The 19,595-nt window shown below is 35.5% G+C and overlaps 1 protein-coding gene across 1 annotated transcript; it reads left to right on the top strand.

Moving 5' to 3' along the window:
* The first annotated feature begins 267 nt into the window (after window positions 1–267).
* LOC113324343 lies at window positions 268–2,404 on the top strand. Its single transcript, XM_026572658.1, has 5 exons — window positions 268–407; window positions 501–750; window positions 1,226–1,608; window positions 2,057–2,123; window positions 2,253–2,404. Exons 1-5 carry the CDS (start codon window positions 268–270, stop codon window positions 2,325–2,327), a joined length of 915 nt encoding a protein of 304 aa, XP_026428443.1. The 3' UTR covers window positions 2,328–2,404.
* Window positions 2,405–19,595: the final 17,191 nt, after the last annotated feature.

Here is a 19,595-nt window from a genome sequence, read left to right as displayed (position 1 = left end):
GGGTGTACCAAAATCAAGATAAAACAAAACAGGTTTCTATATAGGACAAAACAAGTTTTGCCTTGGCTTGTTACACCCCACTAATCCTGACACCCCATTAGCAGCCTTGGGGTTATATGGGAATTAAACGTATTCTGTTTCAAATATTTCATTTTTTGTTTCGTTAATTCAAATCCAGACTAATTATGAGATTCAAAAAGTGAAAACCCAAAAAACTGTTTACGCGCCAAAATTTGGAAAATTCAAAAGAATTTGAATCTGAAAAAAATGGAAACTCTAGAATTATTTCCTTCTGAATCTGAAATGATAGCTTCATCAGCTCTTCTCAGTCTCTCATCTCAGAAATCTTCTGCAACTAATTATTGTTTTATCTCATCGATTTCTTCTTCTTCGTCATTTTCTTCAAGGTTCTCTTAAATTGGAATATCTTCTTCTTTGCTGTTTCTCATCTCATGTGTGTAAAAGTAGTTTTTAACCTCAACGATTTACTTGTTGTGCAGGTTTAGCAATGGACTTAAGAAGATCTACAACAACAACATAAATGAAGAAGCTAATAAGTCATTCATCAGTGATTCAAAATCTGATTCTTCTTCTTCTTCTTCAGCTCTGACAACAACTAATTATGAAGAAGCAGCAGCAGCAGATAATAATATTTATAATTCATTTGAAGATTCGGTATCACCAAGATCTGATAATCCACTAAGATTTCTCTCAATTGCAGCTAATTTTCATGAAATAAATAACCTCAAGGTGATGATAGATAGATGATTCCGTTAATTTTTCTCTCATCTCATCCTTAATATTTCCTTTTTCTCACTCCGTCTCGATTGATTTCCGAGTTCCCTAAAACCATATCTGAATGACGAATAATATCTTTATGAACGATTTTTGGCACCTTAATTCAATTTTTTTCAGTTTTAGTACTCAAAATTGCATTAGATCTGAAAATCTCTAGCTTGTATGTTAATTTTCAAATCCCTGGATACTCAATTTCCATCTCTTAATTTCATAATCAAATTCCAATTTCAATCTCTTTCTCTCTGTGTAAATGAATTCATCTATACAATTTTGTTGAGATCAATATTTCTCTGTGAAATCATTCTCTATTTTTGACTAGCTAGTTGTGTTCATTTATCGTGAAATCAATAATTTAGAGATCTTCGTTTTGAATGATATAGTCCTATTAACCGCAGTTTTTTCCAATTTGGATGATTAATTCGATCAGGTGGTAAAGAAAAGCCGATCAAAAATTCATAAGATCTGTGATATTCAGAACAAGAATTATAAGGCGGCGGCGGTGGCAAGGGAAACTTCAAAGTCTGAGTCGGCTACATCAACGTTATCAAGTGAGCCAAGTGTGGTGAGCCGTCAGTCACATATTTCTTTTGACCGCTTTCATGCTGCAAGGAGGAGGATGAGAAGGACTATTGCCTCTACTGCTTCCAGTCCCCAACCTAGTCCTGAATTAGTAGTTATGACACCACCTAACATCATACGCCAAGCTGAAGCCATACTCAAGGTTCTCTCTGCTAATTCTGCTGCCATTTCAGAAATTGAGATTGGTCGAGTACTTGGTGACAACCCTACCACCAGTAAAGCCCTCAGAATGTGGGTACACTTAATTTTACTTATAATTTCTTTGGTTCATTCACTAGAGTACATTCATGTGACTGTGGGTATGACTTGAAATGTAATTTTTAGGTTGTTGAAGGTGAAAGCAGTTAAGAGATCTGGCTCAGGAGGCAATAGGGACCCCTATGTCTATATGGCACGTTACTAAACAATTCTGTTATCGATTGCAGTTTCAGTCTTGTATTATGCTTAATTAGGGTAGAGCTGCATTTGCAGTTTATGCCCAGTTTTATGTTTAACTAGCAGCGTAGTTCTGCATGCATATTGCTAGTATCGATTGCAGTTTCAGTCTTGTATTATGCTTAATTAGGGTAGAGCTGCATTTGCAGTTTTTGCCCAGTTTTATGTTTAACTAGCACTGTAGTTCTGCATGCATATTGCTACTGGGTGATCTTAATGAACGGTATACGTGGATGATTTGCAGTTTATTAAAGGGGAAAGTAGTCAAGAGATTTGGCGCAGGAGGCTACAGTGACCCGTATATTTACATGGTATGTATTTAGAAACTCTAATTCATTTATGACTTGGATATTAGTAGTTAGTATCCTGTCCTAGTTCAATTGAACACTGGTCTTTTATGTAGCCTGTATGCGTGTTAATTTGCTTACGCTTCTGCGCAGGTAGAGAAAGAGGTTGTGATGTTGAGAAGGGAGCATTCAGTTTTGGAGTCTCCGGTGTTCCTGCTCTCTAGCTAGTTAGAAACAGTTATCAATTAGTTTTGGTTCACCCTCTATACTGATTACACTTATCATACGTATACTTATTATCATATAACAAACTCATATGCAATGAAACAAGATCTATACTACTCTTAAGATTTTATAGGGATTTATCTAGCTTACTATCTCTCTTATTGTTCTCCTTGCTTTAATTACAGCTTAAGAGAATTGTAGACTCATCAGCATCCCTGCAGCTGCATTTATCTTAAGACATTTTGTTGTCTATGACAAGTGTTACTATTCTGGAAAAGTAGGCATCATTATCCCATTTGAAGAATATGATACAACAGTTCTAGGAGCAACCTCAGGAGAATAGACATAGCGAACAGAAAACACAAAACAAAGAACATGTTGTTCAGAAGATCCTGTTTTCACCACCAGTTTGACACACAGTAAGAAAGCACTGATTCTGCCAGAATGGACACAACCTATGGTATTATTCTATAACAAAAGGAAACAGACACACCATTGATTTCTAGAACTCAGCACCTAGATAGCTGCTGGTAGGTTGAAAACTGTTGTCCGGCAACAGTTGCCTGAGTATTTGTAACAGATTATTACCACACAAGAAAGTTAGGAAATAGAGTAGTTGAAAATATCTGCAGGAAGATGCCTCATTTTGAACTTCGTTGCTAAGAGGTTCAATCAATTGGTTCCTGTCAAATCCTATCTGAATTATGTCTCATCCATCTGCCAAAATCGAATAGTGCTGTTTACACAATGAGAGATCTAGAGGACGAAAACATAATCATACTGCAGCGAGATAGAACTATAATAAGCTCCTGGTCTACAATAGAGGAAATGTTCAGGCAATAAATGCAGAAGAGTTTCGTGCCAGCTTATTTGTTTGAATTTGGTAACTGTGGGGCTCTAATCTTGTTTACACTGACTTTGGTTCCAAACCTAGCTCTAGGCACCGTGCACATAATGTTAGAAAAAACGTGTTTTGAAAAGCATGGACCATGACCTGATCCCTAGACCTATTGCCCACTAGTTGCTTTTTCCATTTGAATAGATAAAATAATAGTCCCACATAGACTAAAATCTTAAGAGTTTTAGACTTAAATACCATGGTTTTTGCCTAAAGGGCATGGTCCTTTGGGTGTACACACTTTGTGTGACGGAGAAGACCTACACTATATTTTTGCTGAAAGTTTTTGTACGCGTTTTTCACACATGTAAAAAAATCTTACTCGGTTTGTCTCATACGTCTGACACGCGTGCTTTTTCCCTCTTGATTGTAACGTCATAAACACTATATAAGAGGGTAGTTTTCATCTCATTTGATACACAACAGAGAAATATCTCTCCTTCTACTCTTCCTCTGTTTTTCTTCTGTAAACATTTTTGCTATCCAGTTTTCTCTGTTTTGAGTTTTGTTAAATCTCTGCTGCCAGGCTCTTAGAGTACTCTCTTTGTATGCTACATTGAGGAGTACTATCAGTAGTTGTATCCTGGAGGTGACTCGCCAACTTCTATAGCATCTCTTTACAAGAGGAGTAGCAGACGATATTGCCTTTAGGTCAACGTATCTCATACGTGCCTCTACTAGTTCCTGCTACAATGACCAGTGCATCTCTCGGAACATCAATCAAGCGTCGGTTTAAGCTAAGTATTTTTCCTCAGTTAATTATGATTGTTATTACTGTCACCAACAATCTAAAGGAAATGTCGTTCATTACTGTATTTTTTCTGTAACAACATGGGGAAAAGTACTGTAGACAAACCTCCAAAGTTTAGTGGAAAAGACTTTAAACGATGGCAATCCAAAATGTTATTTTTCTTAAAAGACTAAAGGTTAGATGAAGTTGCTTTAGAAAAACCCTCAAGAAGGCTTCATGACCGTGGTTATGAAGATAGACTGGATAGGTGGACTAGGAAGAATTACATGTGCAAAAATCATATACTAAACTGCCTGGATGATTCCTTATATGATTTTTATAATGCAAAAGAGAATTCTACTGTTTTTGATTTATGGGAAGCCTTGGAAGAAAAATATATTGCTGAGGCTGCTGGAAGCAAGAAGTTCTTGGTGGCTAGGTTCCTTGAATACAAGATGAATGATGAAAAGCCCGTAGTTGATCAATTCATGGAACTTCAGCTAATCATCAACGAAATTCTTACTGAAGGTATGTTTATTGATGAAGCTTTACAAGTATCTGCAGTGATTGAAAAACTTCCACCTTCATGGAACGAGTACAAGAGGAGGCTGCGACACAAGACTCGTGAAATCACCATGATGGAGCTGGGGAAAAAGATTCAAGTTGAGGAACTACTATGCTGCAAAGACAAGAACCTGCTGTTGAGCAAAGACATGTCCAACAAAGCTCATATCCTAGAAGATAATGCTGCATCAAAGAAAGGACATGAAGGAAAATCTGAATCCAGCAAAAATGGTAACAAACGTAATAAACGTCGTAACTCCAAAGGTAACCATCTTAAACCAAAGGGTGGTGTCTCTAAAAATACCATCAAAGGTGACTGTTATAATTGTGGTAAACCCAGTCATATGGCCAAAGACTGTAGGGCACCTAAAAGACCAAAAATGATCCAAAACAGAAAAATAAGGTGAATATAGTAGATGATTCTGGATATTTTACTGGCATGGTGTCTGAAGTCAACCTTATCTCTAATGTGACCAATGTGAGAGACTGGTGGTTAGATTCTGGAGCCACCAGGCATGTTTGCAAGTTCATAAATGCTTTCTCCTCCTATAACAAAGTAGGAGACGATGAGAAATTGTTTATGGGAAACTCTTCCACCGCTAAAGTGGTGGGAAAAGGCAAGGTTGAATTGAAGCTCACTTCAGGAAAAACTCTCGCATTGAATGACGTGTATCACGTCCCGGACATATGCAAGAATCTTATCTCAGAAACCATCTTACTTGGGAAAGGTTTTAAATTTGTAGATCAGTCTAACAAAGTTGTAATATCTAAAAGTGGTGACTTCGTAGGAAAAGGCTATGTCACTGAAAACATGATTAAGCTTAGTGTACTTTCTTTGAACATGAATGTTAATGCATCTTCTTCTGCTTATGTTTGTGACTCCTCACATGTTTGGCATGATAGACTAGGATATGTTAGTTTCAAATCCATCGAAAGACTTGCTACTTTAGGTTGCATTCCTAAAATAAACTTTGACAGAGGTCATAAATGTGAAATTTGTGTTGAATCTAAATATGCAAGAAAAACTTTTAACAAAAAGGTTGAACGTAGTACATCTCCCTTAGAACTAATCCACTCGGATTTAGGAGATTTGAAATCAACACCAACTAGAGGTGGTAAAAAATGGTACATCACTTTTATCGATGATTACTCACGATACTGTCAGGTTTATCTTCTTAGAAGTAAATATGAAGCTCTTTCAAATTATATAAACTTGAAGCAGAAAACCAAAAGGGTGTTACAATAAAAACTCTTAGATCAGACCGTGGGGGTGAATATGTAATACCTATAGGAGATTTCTGTAAACTTAATGGCATCATCCATGAAACTATCACACCCTCTTCACCTGAGTCTAACAGAATAGCTGAAAGAAAAAACCGAACACTCATAGACATGGTGAACGCTATGTTAGCTAGTTCAGGGTTACCTTCGAACCTGTGGGGGGAAGCAATTCTATCTACTTGCTATATCTTGAACCGAGTTCCATTTAATAAATCTGACAAAACTCCATATGAGTTGTGGAAAGGTAGACATCCTTCTTATGCATACTTTAAAGTGTGGGGGTGTTTGTCCAAGGTGGCCATTCCTCGTTCCAAGAAAACCAAAATAGAACCTAAAACTGTGGATTGTGTTTTCCTAGGCTATCCTGAGCACACTAGTGCTTATAGGTTCATGGTCATTGGTCTGAACACTATAATGGAATCTAGAGATGCAGTGTTTTTTTAACACATTTTTCCTTGAGGGTCTGGACTTCGCAAAAGGGTCCACGATGATGTTACTTCAACTAGTCAACCCCCGTCTCTAGATGATGAGACCGAACCTAGAATAAGTAAGAGGGTTAGAACCGAGAAGAGTTTCGGTCCAGATTTGTGACTCTTACGGTAGAGTTTGAACCCCAAACCTATAAGGAATCTATGACTTCTCCGGAAGCTCCCTATTGGGAAGAAGATTCGATTAATGAGTGGGATTTCATTCAACACAATGAAACTTGAGAGCTTGTAGACTTACCTCCTGGTAGTAAAAGCATAGGTTGCAAATGGGTCTTCAAAAGGAAGCTTAGAACAGATGGAACTATAGAAAAATACAAATCTAGGTTGGTGGCTAAAGGCTATAAACAACAAGAAGGATTAGATTTCTTTGATACTTATTCACCGGTCACAAGAATCACTTTTATTAGGATGCTGATTGCTATTGCTTCTATTTATGATTTGCATATACATCAGATGGATGTTAAAACTGCATTTTTATATGGTGAACTGAATAAGAAATTTATATGGACCAACCTGAAGGTTTTGTTGTGAAAGGTTGTGAAGACAAAGTATGCAAATTGAACAATCTCTGTATGGTTTAAAACAAGCACCTAAACAGTGGCATGAAAAATTTGATTATGTAATGATATCTAATGGCTTCAAGGTTAATGAATCTGATAAATGTGTTTACATTAAATCGGTATATGATTCTCATGTTATTGTGTGCCTGTATGTTGATGATATACTCATATTAGGCAGTAACCTTGATATTATTAATAACACTAAAAGCATGCTTAACGAAAACTTTGACATGAAAGACTTAATACCTGCTGATGTAATCTTAGGGATGAAAATCAGAAAGACGTCTGATGGATATAGTCTTAGTCAATCTCATTATGCTTAAACTGTACTTAAGAGATTTGATCATGAAAATGCTAAACCTGTATCTACTCCTTATGGTCCAAATTGTAACTTGAAAAAGAATAAGGGTGAGGGAATTTCTCAACTTGAGTATTCTCGCATTATTGGCAGTCTTATGTATTTGATGAACTGTACAAGACCTGACATTGCCTACACTGTGAGTAGATTAAGCAGGTACACTTGCAACCCTGGGCGGGATCACTGGAATGCTCTCTACAGAGTTCTAAAGTACCTAAGAGGAAATTCAAACTATTGCTTAAGTTTTGGTAAGTATCATGCTGTGCTGAAAGGGTATTGTGATGCTAACTGGATATCAGATTCAGATGAGTATAAATCCACTAGTGGGTACATCTTCACACTTGGAGGTGCGTCCGTGTCATGGAAGTCTTCCAAACAGACATGTATAGGTCGATCCACTATGGAGTCTGAGTTTATATCCTTGGAGAAAGCTGGAGAGGAAGCTGAATGGATACGAGGTTTCCTGGGAGATAGGTCGATCCACTATGGAGTCTGAGTTTAAGATTTGGTTTTAAGGAAGATGATGATCCAGAGGGGGCTTTGGCAAAGTCATCTCAAACTGGAACTGTCCGCGAGTATAAAACTGTATTTGAACGTCTTGCGAATCGTTGTTGTACCTTACCAGAAATATTTCTTATTAGTTGTTTTATCTCTGGTCTCAAAGAAGATATCAAAGCATATATCAATTTATTATCTTCTCAATTATTAAGTCAAGTATATGTTATAGCAGAGAGACAAGAAGAAGCGCTTGGTACGTTGGTATCTGCAATTTCAAAAAAATGTACTACTCCTTCACCACCCATCCAATCGAATCAAGCATTACCTAATCCAACATCCCTTTCATTGCCTGCACCACCTCTTAAGGGGACTTCTAACCATTCTACATCACCTAAATTGTCACCCACGGGGCCCCGACGTTTGAGTATTGCTGGGCGACTTGAAAGAAGAGCTAAAAATTTATGTTTTAACTGTGATGAATAATTAAAACCGGGTCATCGATATAAACAACCTCAATTGTTACTGTTGGAAATGGAGGATGTCAATGGAAATTTAACAACAAAAAATCAACAAGATGCAGAAGATGAGTATATCGTGGAAATTTCTTTGAATGCTATTATTGGAACTCAAGGATCTGGAAATATGAAACTGTTGGGACAAATCGACATACACAGGTAACTGTATTAATAGACTCTGGCGCTACTCATAATTTTCTTCATCCCAGAATAGCATTGCATTGTGGTATATGTATTGTTAACAGTCCTCTCAGCGTTACAGTCGCAAATGGGAGCATATTGAACTCTACTGGTCATTGTTCCAAGGTTAAAATAAGTTATCTAAGGACATAAACTTTAGATTTTTATATTCTCCCTATTAGTGGTTATGAAGTTCATCTTGGTTATGATGTTATTCTTGGTGCCCACTGGCTTCAAAGTCTTGGTGTTATTCAGTGGATTTTGGACAACTAACGATGAGTTTTGATGCGGATACAAAACCAATCACTTTAAAAGGAAACCCAACATTGGCTCCTCTACGTGAGGGAGGTGAATTCCGTGCACTTAACAACATCACCGTGAAGGATCGATATCCCATTCAAGTAATTGATGACTTGTTGGATGAGTTAAATGGTTCTGTTGTGTTCTCCAAGTTAGATCTTCGATCCGGGTATCACCAGATTAGAGTCGTTAGAGAGGACATCCCAAAAAAAAACTCTTCATACACTTATTCTAGGTATCTGTCTCGGATTGATTCTTCCACTCCAGGTACTACTGAAGTGCATGCTGGTTCTGCACCTTATAAGCGGGACAAGATATTTCAGTAATTTGTGAGGGGAACAACAACCAAGCTGTCATTAAGCATCTTACTCAACCAGAAGGGAAGTTCGTTTATAATGTTACTTGGGAGTTGTTTGCTGAATTCTTATTTCGATATGAATTAGCGCCTTGAAGACAAGTCGCAGTTGAAGAGGACTGGAATGTTACGTACCTAGAATAGTGATTGTACGTGTGAATGTATTATGTGAACATCAGTTAGTAAGTCAGTTATTCTGTAAACTGTCTAAAGGATCAACTTGGATGGTTGTAACATGAAACCTATATATATTATGGGTTCCTTTATGTAATGGGATAACAAAGAAATAAGATGTTTTTATGCTAGTCTGTAGTATAACGGTAGTTTATTTTAGGGTTAACTAGCAAGATCCTAGCAAGGTGGTGGTCGGTGGGTACAGATGAAGATGATGAAGGTGGTCGGTGGTGGAGATGGAGAAGAAAGATATTGATTTGTAATTTAGGTTTTCTTTTTCTGGTTTAGTTGGGTGGTTTCATGGGTGGGTGTAAACATAAAGTCAACAGGCAGTATTTAGGATGTATGGAAAAATATATGGGCGGCAAATAGGATAAGTGAGGGTGCAATCAATGAAGGTGGAAAATAGAAAAAGTGTGGCGGAAAAATAGGTGGAACCTTTCGATAATGCTAGGTAATCTGTTTATCACATTTCCGGTTAGTTGTTAGCTCTTAAGCATAGTTGCACATTATGCATGTTCCCCCCTGGTTAAGGCCTATTCCTATGCACATGTCAAGCAGCTGATTTTGTCATTTTATCACCCACTATGGGTATGCCAAAGTACCAAACATATCTGCCTATGTGCCAGGAATAACAGTTAGGCGTATACGGCGGAGTCTCTAACGAGCGATAGAGTCTCCATTGTTATATAGTCAAAACATCGCTCGTTTGTCATTCCAACGACAACGATAGTCACTCTATCGCTCGCTGAGATGATCATCGCACATATGTTCCTCATCCAACGGCTAAAATTTTGCCCCTCTATAAATACCCAATTTCAAACTCATTTCAATTCACACCGGAATTTCTAAATCTCTCTAGAATTTCTCAATCTCCAATTATTTTCATCACTCTTCCAATTCTTCAAAGAGCATGGCTGATGATATGAACATGGCTGAGTTCATAGCAAACCAACATGCTACCAAAATCAAAGAGTTGTTAATCGTGTCAATGTGCAAAGTCGAATTAGGAGGTGATTACAAGCATTTACTACTGAGGAAGATGAATGTATTTTCAGGGATTATGTTTATTTTCCCGGGACTTTATTCGCAGATGTATTTCATCCCCAAACATTTTGGGAAAGGGTATCTGGAAAGTTTCAAGAACAAACAATGAATCCCAACAATTGTGATGCTCTAGGGTTGTTTCATCGCTTCATTGTATAATGAATAACAAAATTAGTATGTATCTTGTTTTATTAAAGGAAATTTGTTTAAGGTTATGTTATTATTAGTAAGCCACTTATAGACCTTCTGAAGAAAAATACTTTCATTTTCTCTCCACAAGCAGAGGAATCTTTCACTACTCTCAAGGATGCTATATGCACTACTTGCCCTTCCTGATTTTTTTTAAGCAATTGGTGGCGGATACTGATGCTTGTTTCAAGGCACCGGATTTGTTCTGATGCAAGAAGGGAGAGTCATTGCTTTCTATAACAAACCACTATGTCCAAAGGCTTTGGGACTGTCTACATATGAAAAAAAAGAACTTTTCGTTGTAGTCAGTGTTGTTACTAAATGGAGATATCACCTCGCTGGCCATCATTTTATCATCAACACTGACCAAAAAAGCATCAGATACTTCATGGCACAAAAGATTACAACCTTACTACAACAAAGATGGATCATAAAACTGTTAGGGTTTGATTACATTATCCATAATACAAAACAGAATGGTTTTTTGAGCTTGTACAGTCGGATAACATTTTGAGAGACAAACGTTGCATCCGAACATCCCAGTCTCATCCCAGCCAAAGACATTCGACGAATGTAAGATTTGTAACCTCCTACACTTATAAATATACATTGATTAGATTTCTTCATCATTATGATCATAAAAAAACATTAAATGTGACAAAAAAAAACAATCATTTATATCTCATGGAGTTAAATACATGTAAAGTTAATGTTATTGTATTTAATAAATTAGCTATCCTTCGCCAAACTATAAAGAAAGAACAACATTAGAACTTTTATCAGCATAAGAAGAAAAAAATATTTTTCATTTGGAAACCATTTAAATATGATAAGATTCCATCAAGGAAAAATCCGAAATATAATGTGTATGCATGTTAATTTTAATAAAGTCTAATATTGAGCAAGTGTGTAAACTAACCGTACTTCTGAAATAAAGGTGCACAAAGATTACAATTGAGTACCTTTTTCTGTTCCAGTGTCGATTTTTATTTGACAAACTCATGTATTCGATATTTAGGGGAAACTTTTGAGGAACTTTTGGGTGTCATAATTACCGTGCAAGCATCCTAGAGGGGATGAGTTCATATTAAACCCAAAGGGTTTTGTTAGTACTAAAATTTTAAACCTTACCAAGTTCCAGATTTTTACCTTCTATAAAATCACAACTGATGAGAGTAAAAATTTATCTAAATTATACGTAGTAAATGAAACACAAATTATGTCCTTATCGGAGCTACAATTAGGTTATTTAAACGGAGGAGGATACATATGGTAGTTTTATTTCCTGAAAGCGCACCACCAATAATTTAGAAGACTCGGGTAATGTAACAAACACTTATACATTTATCACAGATCAGATCAAGGCAATACCAAATTTATAATTATTAGGATGAAAAATATCTAAGAATTTCATAACTACAAGTTCTTATGGGTCAAAATAGGTCTATCATAGTTTATAATATTTATTTAAATCATTATGAACAAAAATTATATCGCCTCATGTCGTGCCGTTACGGCACGGGTTATTTCTAGTCTATACCACAAAACAAAAGAGATTTTTGAGTCTTGGACGACCAGATAACATTTTGAGAGACAAACGCTGCATCCGACTATCCTAATTGCATCCCAGCAAAAGACATTCGACGATCGTGGTATTTGCAACCTTTTTCATTATGAACAAAAATTTATTGACCTTTATTTAATTAATCACATCATAACTCAAAATATTAATTGAAGTATTAAATACAAAAAAGAAAAGAAGAAGAGGTTATGTATATAACATTATAATAAAATCATATATGTATTAGTTGGATTTAGCGGTGGCAAGGTAAGTATGATTAGGAGTAATATAATGTATACACTATTATTTGAATAATTTGGTTGTTGGATTTTGGGTGATGTATGTGGCAAATTTTATTATGTTTGCATGGACATTATTTTTCTTAAAACAAATAGAAAACTTTATCGGAATTAACGACTAAAAGTCTAGAAAAAAATTACATCGGTCGTAGATCAGATTAAAGCAGTGTCATTACGGCGCGAGTTATTTTTAAATTAGATTTGCAACCTCCTTCATTTATGGATATATGTATTGATAATCCTTATAATTAGTTTCTCACCAATTAAATAAAGTTAATGTTCCACCAAAAAATCCTTACAAATTAAATGCTACAACTATATAAACTCATATTTTTTACTTCAAAATAAAATAAAATTGGCTCATACTTTTTTTTAGAACGAATTATCCACCTTCATCAACCTACAAAGAACAAATAATATTAAAATATTTGCGGTTACAACATGTAAAACCCTTATATCTGCCTTGAAATAAATTAATTGTCCTTCATCAACCTGCGAAGAACAAAGAGCATTATGTTAGAAAAACAAAAAAATCATTTTTATTTGACTCATTTTGTTTTTCTTGGAAATAAGCGGGAAAAAAAAATACAAATGAGATCTACCCAAATAACGAATCACCAAAACTTTTCACTTCGATCATAGACTAATTTTAATTTTTGAGAAAAAAGAAATGTTAATTTAAGGTTTAGAATTGGCCTAGATAGGACATGTAAACTCGCAAGTTTGCATCTTTGCAGCCTTGCAAGTGGGACAACAATCTAGCTTTGAATAACATTCTTTTTCAAAGCTGAAACCCTAATCTTTTCATAAACCTCCCTGACTTTTAGGATGATTTTTTTTCCCTCTGCATCTGCTATATTATTTTTATCTTCTTGATCTTGATTGTATTTTCTTCCATAAATAAACGATTGAGCATCGTCATTTAAACATTCAATTGCTGACCTATCACTGTCACCAAGTCTTTTTTTATCATCATGATTCACCTCCATCTTCTCAACTCCTGATTTGGTATTGGAAATATAGAATATGAAAAACTTGCATAGTGGTGTTATATTTCATTCGGAAATGGTTGCAAATATCGATGAAGTTTCATCACAATATTTTGAGAAGTTTGAGCATAATAATCTGAATACAACACAACAGTATCACAGACCACCAATCTTTGAGATCGACTAAAGATTGTAAGTGTAATCTCTGAGGATCGACTAAAGATATTTTATGCAAATTAAAACATGCACCAGGCGTTTTTATCAGAAATTATTATTTTAATCAATTATAAGTGTAAGCGAAGTTATAATTCTCTGGACGATAAATATCTAAACAAGTTCTCATGGATCAAAATAAGTCTTATTATGGTTCGTAGTATTTATTTAAATCTGTGTGGCCAAAAATTATTCCATCTCATGCCGTGCCGTTACGGCACGGGTTATTTCTAGTAAATTACAAGAAGGGTCTAGAAAATAAAGTTGCAGATAAATTCTCTAGACTCCCTGTTGATACTTGTACTTCCACATGCAGTTGCATTGCTATGTCCACTCCCACATAGACTCATGACACCATAAAAATCTATGCAAATGATGTCGTGGCATTTCAGTCTATTCCATAACTATTGGTTAATGTTTATGCAGTTCCTTATTATACTTACTGAAAATGCAGGGATACCAAGTACGCCACCAAATTTTTCGTTCGGAAACCTGTATGAACAAAACCTTATATAATTGAAAGTAGACCAACTTAATGATCCTTGACAATATTTTATATAGAGTTTATATCTCTACCTCTTCTCAAGCAGTATGTATAAGACAATGAGTCCGTGAACCTGATTTTTAATAAGAGTACTTGGACGATCTCCAAAATCAATCTAGTTGTATCCAAATAATCCAATCGAATGGTGCCAAGTAAATAAACTTGTTATCTATCTTTTAAGATACGAATTCAACAATAAACAAGTCTCGTAATCGATCACAATTAGATGGACATATCTACTAAGACTGAATACGTACAAATTGCGTAATCCAATTATAAAGATAAACAATAAAATGCGGAAAAGGAAAAACACAAGACATCAGAAGTTTTGTTAATGAGAAAACCACAACTGCAGAAAAACCCGGAGACCTCGTCCAGATTTGAACGACGGGATGTACTAACTAACTAAAGACACTAGCCTACTATCAGACTTCGGACTGGAGTGTATATGATACCGAATCAACACTCCAAGAATTTCAGTTATAACCACGCTCTTTACGTCTCTTGAGCCTCTTAAAGCTCTATACACTTGATTCCCTTAGCTGGCGTCTTTTACGGCTTAAAAGTTTCTTCAACCTCAGTGAAGACTTTTGACACCAATCTGCCTCTCATAGATAAGCCTATTTGATTTCCCCTCGGATCAAAGATCAAGGATTGCAATACACAAAGCTAGCAAACCTCGCAATCCGAAATGCTTTCACTCACTTAGATGAAATGCCTGGACTTTTTACCACTTCTCAAGAACAATCTTCAATAGATCAGTTAAGATCAATTTTCAGATATCTATCTTGAGGAATCACAAAGTTTAAGACGAAGATAACTTTGCAATTTCTATTTATATTGCCTGAAAGAGATTACGAAAACATCGATAACAGAACAGCAAGATCAGGATACACGAACTATCAAGGTAAAGATAGTCGAACCTGGCTTCATGAATCCCCAAAGCGAAGTATTTTAGTCGTAAACCTAATTATGTTTCTCAGAGAAAACCTAGGTTCATAGAGGACGAATCCATCTATCAACTAAGACACGAGGTGTCAACGATTAATTTTCCCAGTTGAAAGAGCATCTCTATTGATAGGTTCAATACTGAGGGTTGCTTAGAATTCAAGCTAAGATAACCTGGGAATAAAGCAAACACTTTAGGTCTTGAAAATACAATAGAAGAATATACACTATGGTCCGGTTACAGAACCGTGTATAGTGATTGTTTGATTTGGCAAATATGTCATGTAAACAATAAACAATTTGATGTTCGTAAAACACTAAAGAATTTAAACGTGATTCACATACATAAGTGTTTAAGTGACTAATGATGTCTTAGAAGTGTTTAAGAGAGTCATAACAATTCTAAACATATTTAAAAAATAAGTATTTGAGCATCTGCTAAATTCTACTGGGACAGTTGGTGAAACGGTTCGTGAACCGTAAGGCTAGTTCACGAGTCAGGGTGATACGGTTCATGAACTGGGTTCGCCAACCCTACTCTGCTCGAGAACTCAGATGAACATTGTTCGCGAACTGGGTTCTCCAACTGTGCTTGACTTGTGAACTCAGATGGACAGGGTTCGTAAACTGGGTTCGCCAACCTTAAGCCTTTTACACCAACACCAAAAATTCAGATCATTATGATTCATGAATTGTTCCCAACTGAACTTGCAGTTTGCGAACTGGTTCACCAACCTTCCCTGTATTTATGAAATCATATATTTATGGTTTGCAAGCGGGTTTTCCAACCTACCAGAGCAGAAATATCATAAGTTCATAAATTTCTCTCTTGTGATGTTTGAAACATTCCCAAATGATAAAATCACTTATATGGACGATTTTCAATAATGATCCAAAAATTAATTCTCAAACAATAAATTGTCTTGAATTAATATTGTTAAGGACCTTTGAACATCTGTGTTAGAATTATATTTTGAGAATTTTAACAAGAAAGCTTGACTCGGAATTTCTTCTTTGTAAATCTAATAGAAGTCATACGACATAGTCTGAACAGATAAAATGGTAACATAATGAGTAAAATAATAATGGTTTAGTCTTCACATACCTGATACAAAATTTCTTCAAATGTCTTCGTCGATCTTCAGTTTTCAAGGGTGATATCTGTTACTCTACTACCAAATTCTAACCCAGTCCGAGACTTGACTTAGTAGACTAGAAATCAAGAAATAGTTCCGATCATATAACATTGACAACAAGCTTAAGATAGAAAAACTTGTGGGTTCAACCGAGCATTGCTCTAACAGTTACAGTGAAGGCATACTCAGGTATAAAATAAGAATTTGTGGGTAATGCTACTAACTTAAGGCAGCACACCTTCCATTATATCCATTTTATGTCATTGATGGTCATTCAGGAGTCTGTGGTAGCTATATAAGAACAAAAAGTTATTTTTATTAGAGGGTTTGATTCAAGACAACTTACTCTAAGTCAGTCAGTGTGATACTTATCAAAGAAATAAAGTGGAGCATACTCATTATCATGGTCTGCTACAACCTTTTCCAATACCAGATCAAGCTTGGCGACACATCAACATGGATTTCATTTAAGACATTCCTAAATCCAACAACAAGGATATCATTATGGTAGTGATGGACAGGTTTACCAAATATAATAACTTTGTAGGACTCACTCATCCTTTCACAGCAATTACAACGCTCAAGAGTTATTGAATAACATTTCAAACTGCATGGATTACCAGTTTCCATTATCTCTGACCGAGATAAGGTTTTCACCAGCATCTTTTGGTAAGAATTATTTAGAACTTTGGGTACACATCTTCACAGGAATACTGATTACCATCCTCAGTCAGATTTCCAAACTAAGGGAGTGAATACATGTCTAGAAGGCTATCTGAGGTGTATGACAGGTCACAAACCCAAGAATTGGCTGAATGATCGTTGTCGTATGCGTCAAAAATAAATTACTTTCTCACTGCTCAAAATATATTATATATATCAAGGGAAAGAAAGGATCGTTCCCACATAGAGGTCTTGGGTTGTTAAGTTGTTTCAATTTCCTATCTAAAATAACTGGGGGATTTTCTGATTTTTAAGAAACTAATATAAAACTGAAAGCAAATAAAGAAAAATATACAAATCAAGGATGTGAAATATTGGATAAGGGTTCATCTTCAATTGTAACAAGTATTTGAATGAATGAACAAAATTCATATTTAATCTCGTATTATCAAAAGGCATGGAGTATCAAGAGAGCAAGTTACTCCGTCAATTTCATAAGTTCATCAACAAACACATTAGAGCTGCGAATGTGAATTATACCTAATGAATAACCTAACGCCTTGCGCTAATCAAGTTCAATTCCTAAGAGCATTAAGTTTCAGAAATAGGATAATCAATGCAATTGTCATACATTACGCATGACAATTTGCACAAAGGTCAAAATCTACATACGATCGCAAGAGAGTATCACTACAATCCCTGACCATATTATGCTACTCGTTTTCAGGGTTATCGCTCGATGAAAAACCCTAAATAGCTATGGATATGGATGCAAGTCTAATTAATTGGCCACTCAACTAAACAAACATCTAAATCCTATCACAATACATGTATACATGTTTGTACACTAGTGTAAACTACGGTTTTTAAAAAGTAAAAATTATATAGTTATATGGGTACTCTTTTTGTAATCTCGTAAAGAGCTTTCCGAATATATAAAGTTTGCGAAATTTGGACAAACGGTTCGAAAGATAAATTATTTTTTAATTATATTTATATTATTTTAAATTTATGACACCATCATGAGTCACTTTAGATTAAACTATAAATATTTGGACTTGAAAATGCGGGGGTTTAACAACCACACCCAACAATTAGTTTGGCAATCTGAGAGGACTTACTCCAATACACTTTCTAGAGAATCAACTAGACAGTCAGAATCAATCTAGAGTAAATTATATCAAAGAGTTTAATATCTCTAACTCTTAATTCAATCCGCAATCAGCAAATAGAAATCTGCGAGCCTGATTGAATATAATAGGAGTTACTTGAACGGTACCAAAGACAAATGTTCAAGTGTCAATCAATGTAAATCAACAACCAAAGGTTGGATATTCTAATTGATTGATCTTAACGCATAACATGTGATATTTCAATTATATAACAAAATATAATGCTGAAAAGAAATAACACAAACACCAGAAGTTTTGTTAATGAGGAAACCGCAAATGCAGAAAAACCACGGGACCTAGTCCAGATTGAACATCATAGTGTATTAAGCCGCTACAGACTCTAGCCTACTACCAATTAACTTCGGACTGAACTGTAGTTGAACCCTAGTCAATATCACACTGATTCAAGGTACAATTGTGTTCCTTACGTCTCTGATCCCAGCAGGATACTACGCACTTGATTCCCTTAGTTGATCTCACCCACAACCAAGAGTTGCTACGACCCAAAGTCGAAGACTTGATAAAAAAATCTGCCTCACACTAAAAAGTCTATAGATTGAATAAATTTGTCTCCCACAGAAATACCAAGAGTTTTTGTTCCGTATTTTGATAAATCAAGGTGAACAGGAACCAATTGATAAACCGGACTTAAATTCCCGATGAACAGCCTAGTATTATCAATCACCTCACAATAATTTTAATCGACTAGCGAAACAAGATATTATTGAATCACAAACGATGAGACGAAGATGTTTGTGATTACTTTTATCTTGCCTATCGGAGAAATTAATCTCAAGTCAATTATTTCAATTAAACATAATATGATAGAATCGGGCAAGATCAGAACAAGCAACTACAAAGAAAATAGTTGGGTCTGGCTTCACAATCCTAATGAAGTCTTTGAAGTTGTTAACCTATAAGGTCTCGAAGAAACCTAAGGTTAAAGTAGAATCGACTCTAGTTATGCAACTAGTAACACACATGAGGTGTGGGGATTAGGTTTCCCAGTTGCTAGAGTTCTCCTTTATATAGTTTTCAAATCAGGATTTGCAATCCAAGTTACCTTGGTAACAAAGAATTCAATATTCACCGTTAGATGAAAAACCTGATTCAACCAAGCTAATATCTTTCAACCGTTAGATCGAACTTAGATTGTTACACACAAATAAATTGTACCCTCATTTAGGTTTATGTAACCGTGCCCAAACATGAACACCATGTTGGTTCACAAATAGTTAACTGAGATTAGCCATATGATTACTCTCATATCAACCTTATTTATCTTAACCATAACTAGTTCAAATGACACAAATGAAACTGGTTGAAGAGTTGTTCAATTGCTATATTCTCATAGAGTTATACAATAACACAATTGAAGCAAAATCGGTTTGATTCACTCGAATCAATCATGAACATTATAGCCACGGTTTGCAAAGATTGCATTCCTTATTACATAAATATTTATGTTCATGTTTAAAAACGATTTTAGAACTTTAACCTTGAAGTATGCAAACGGGTATGCATACTTGAAATACCCGGACTAAGATTGGGTTCCGCCAGTACGCAAACGGGTACGCGAACTTCAAATCCCAGCAGAAATTCTTGGACA

This window comes from Papaver somniferum, chromosome 11, assembly GCF_003573695.1.
Source record: "Papaver somniferum cultivar HN1 chromosome 11, ASM357369v1, whole genome shotgun sequence".
NCBI classification, from domain to species: domain Eukaryota; kingdom Viridiplantae; phylum Streptophyta; class Magnoliopsida; order Ranunculales; family Papaveraceae; genus Papaver; species Papaver somniferum.
This window is presented reverse-complemented; position numbering and strand designations above follow the sequence as displayed.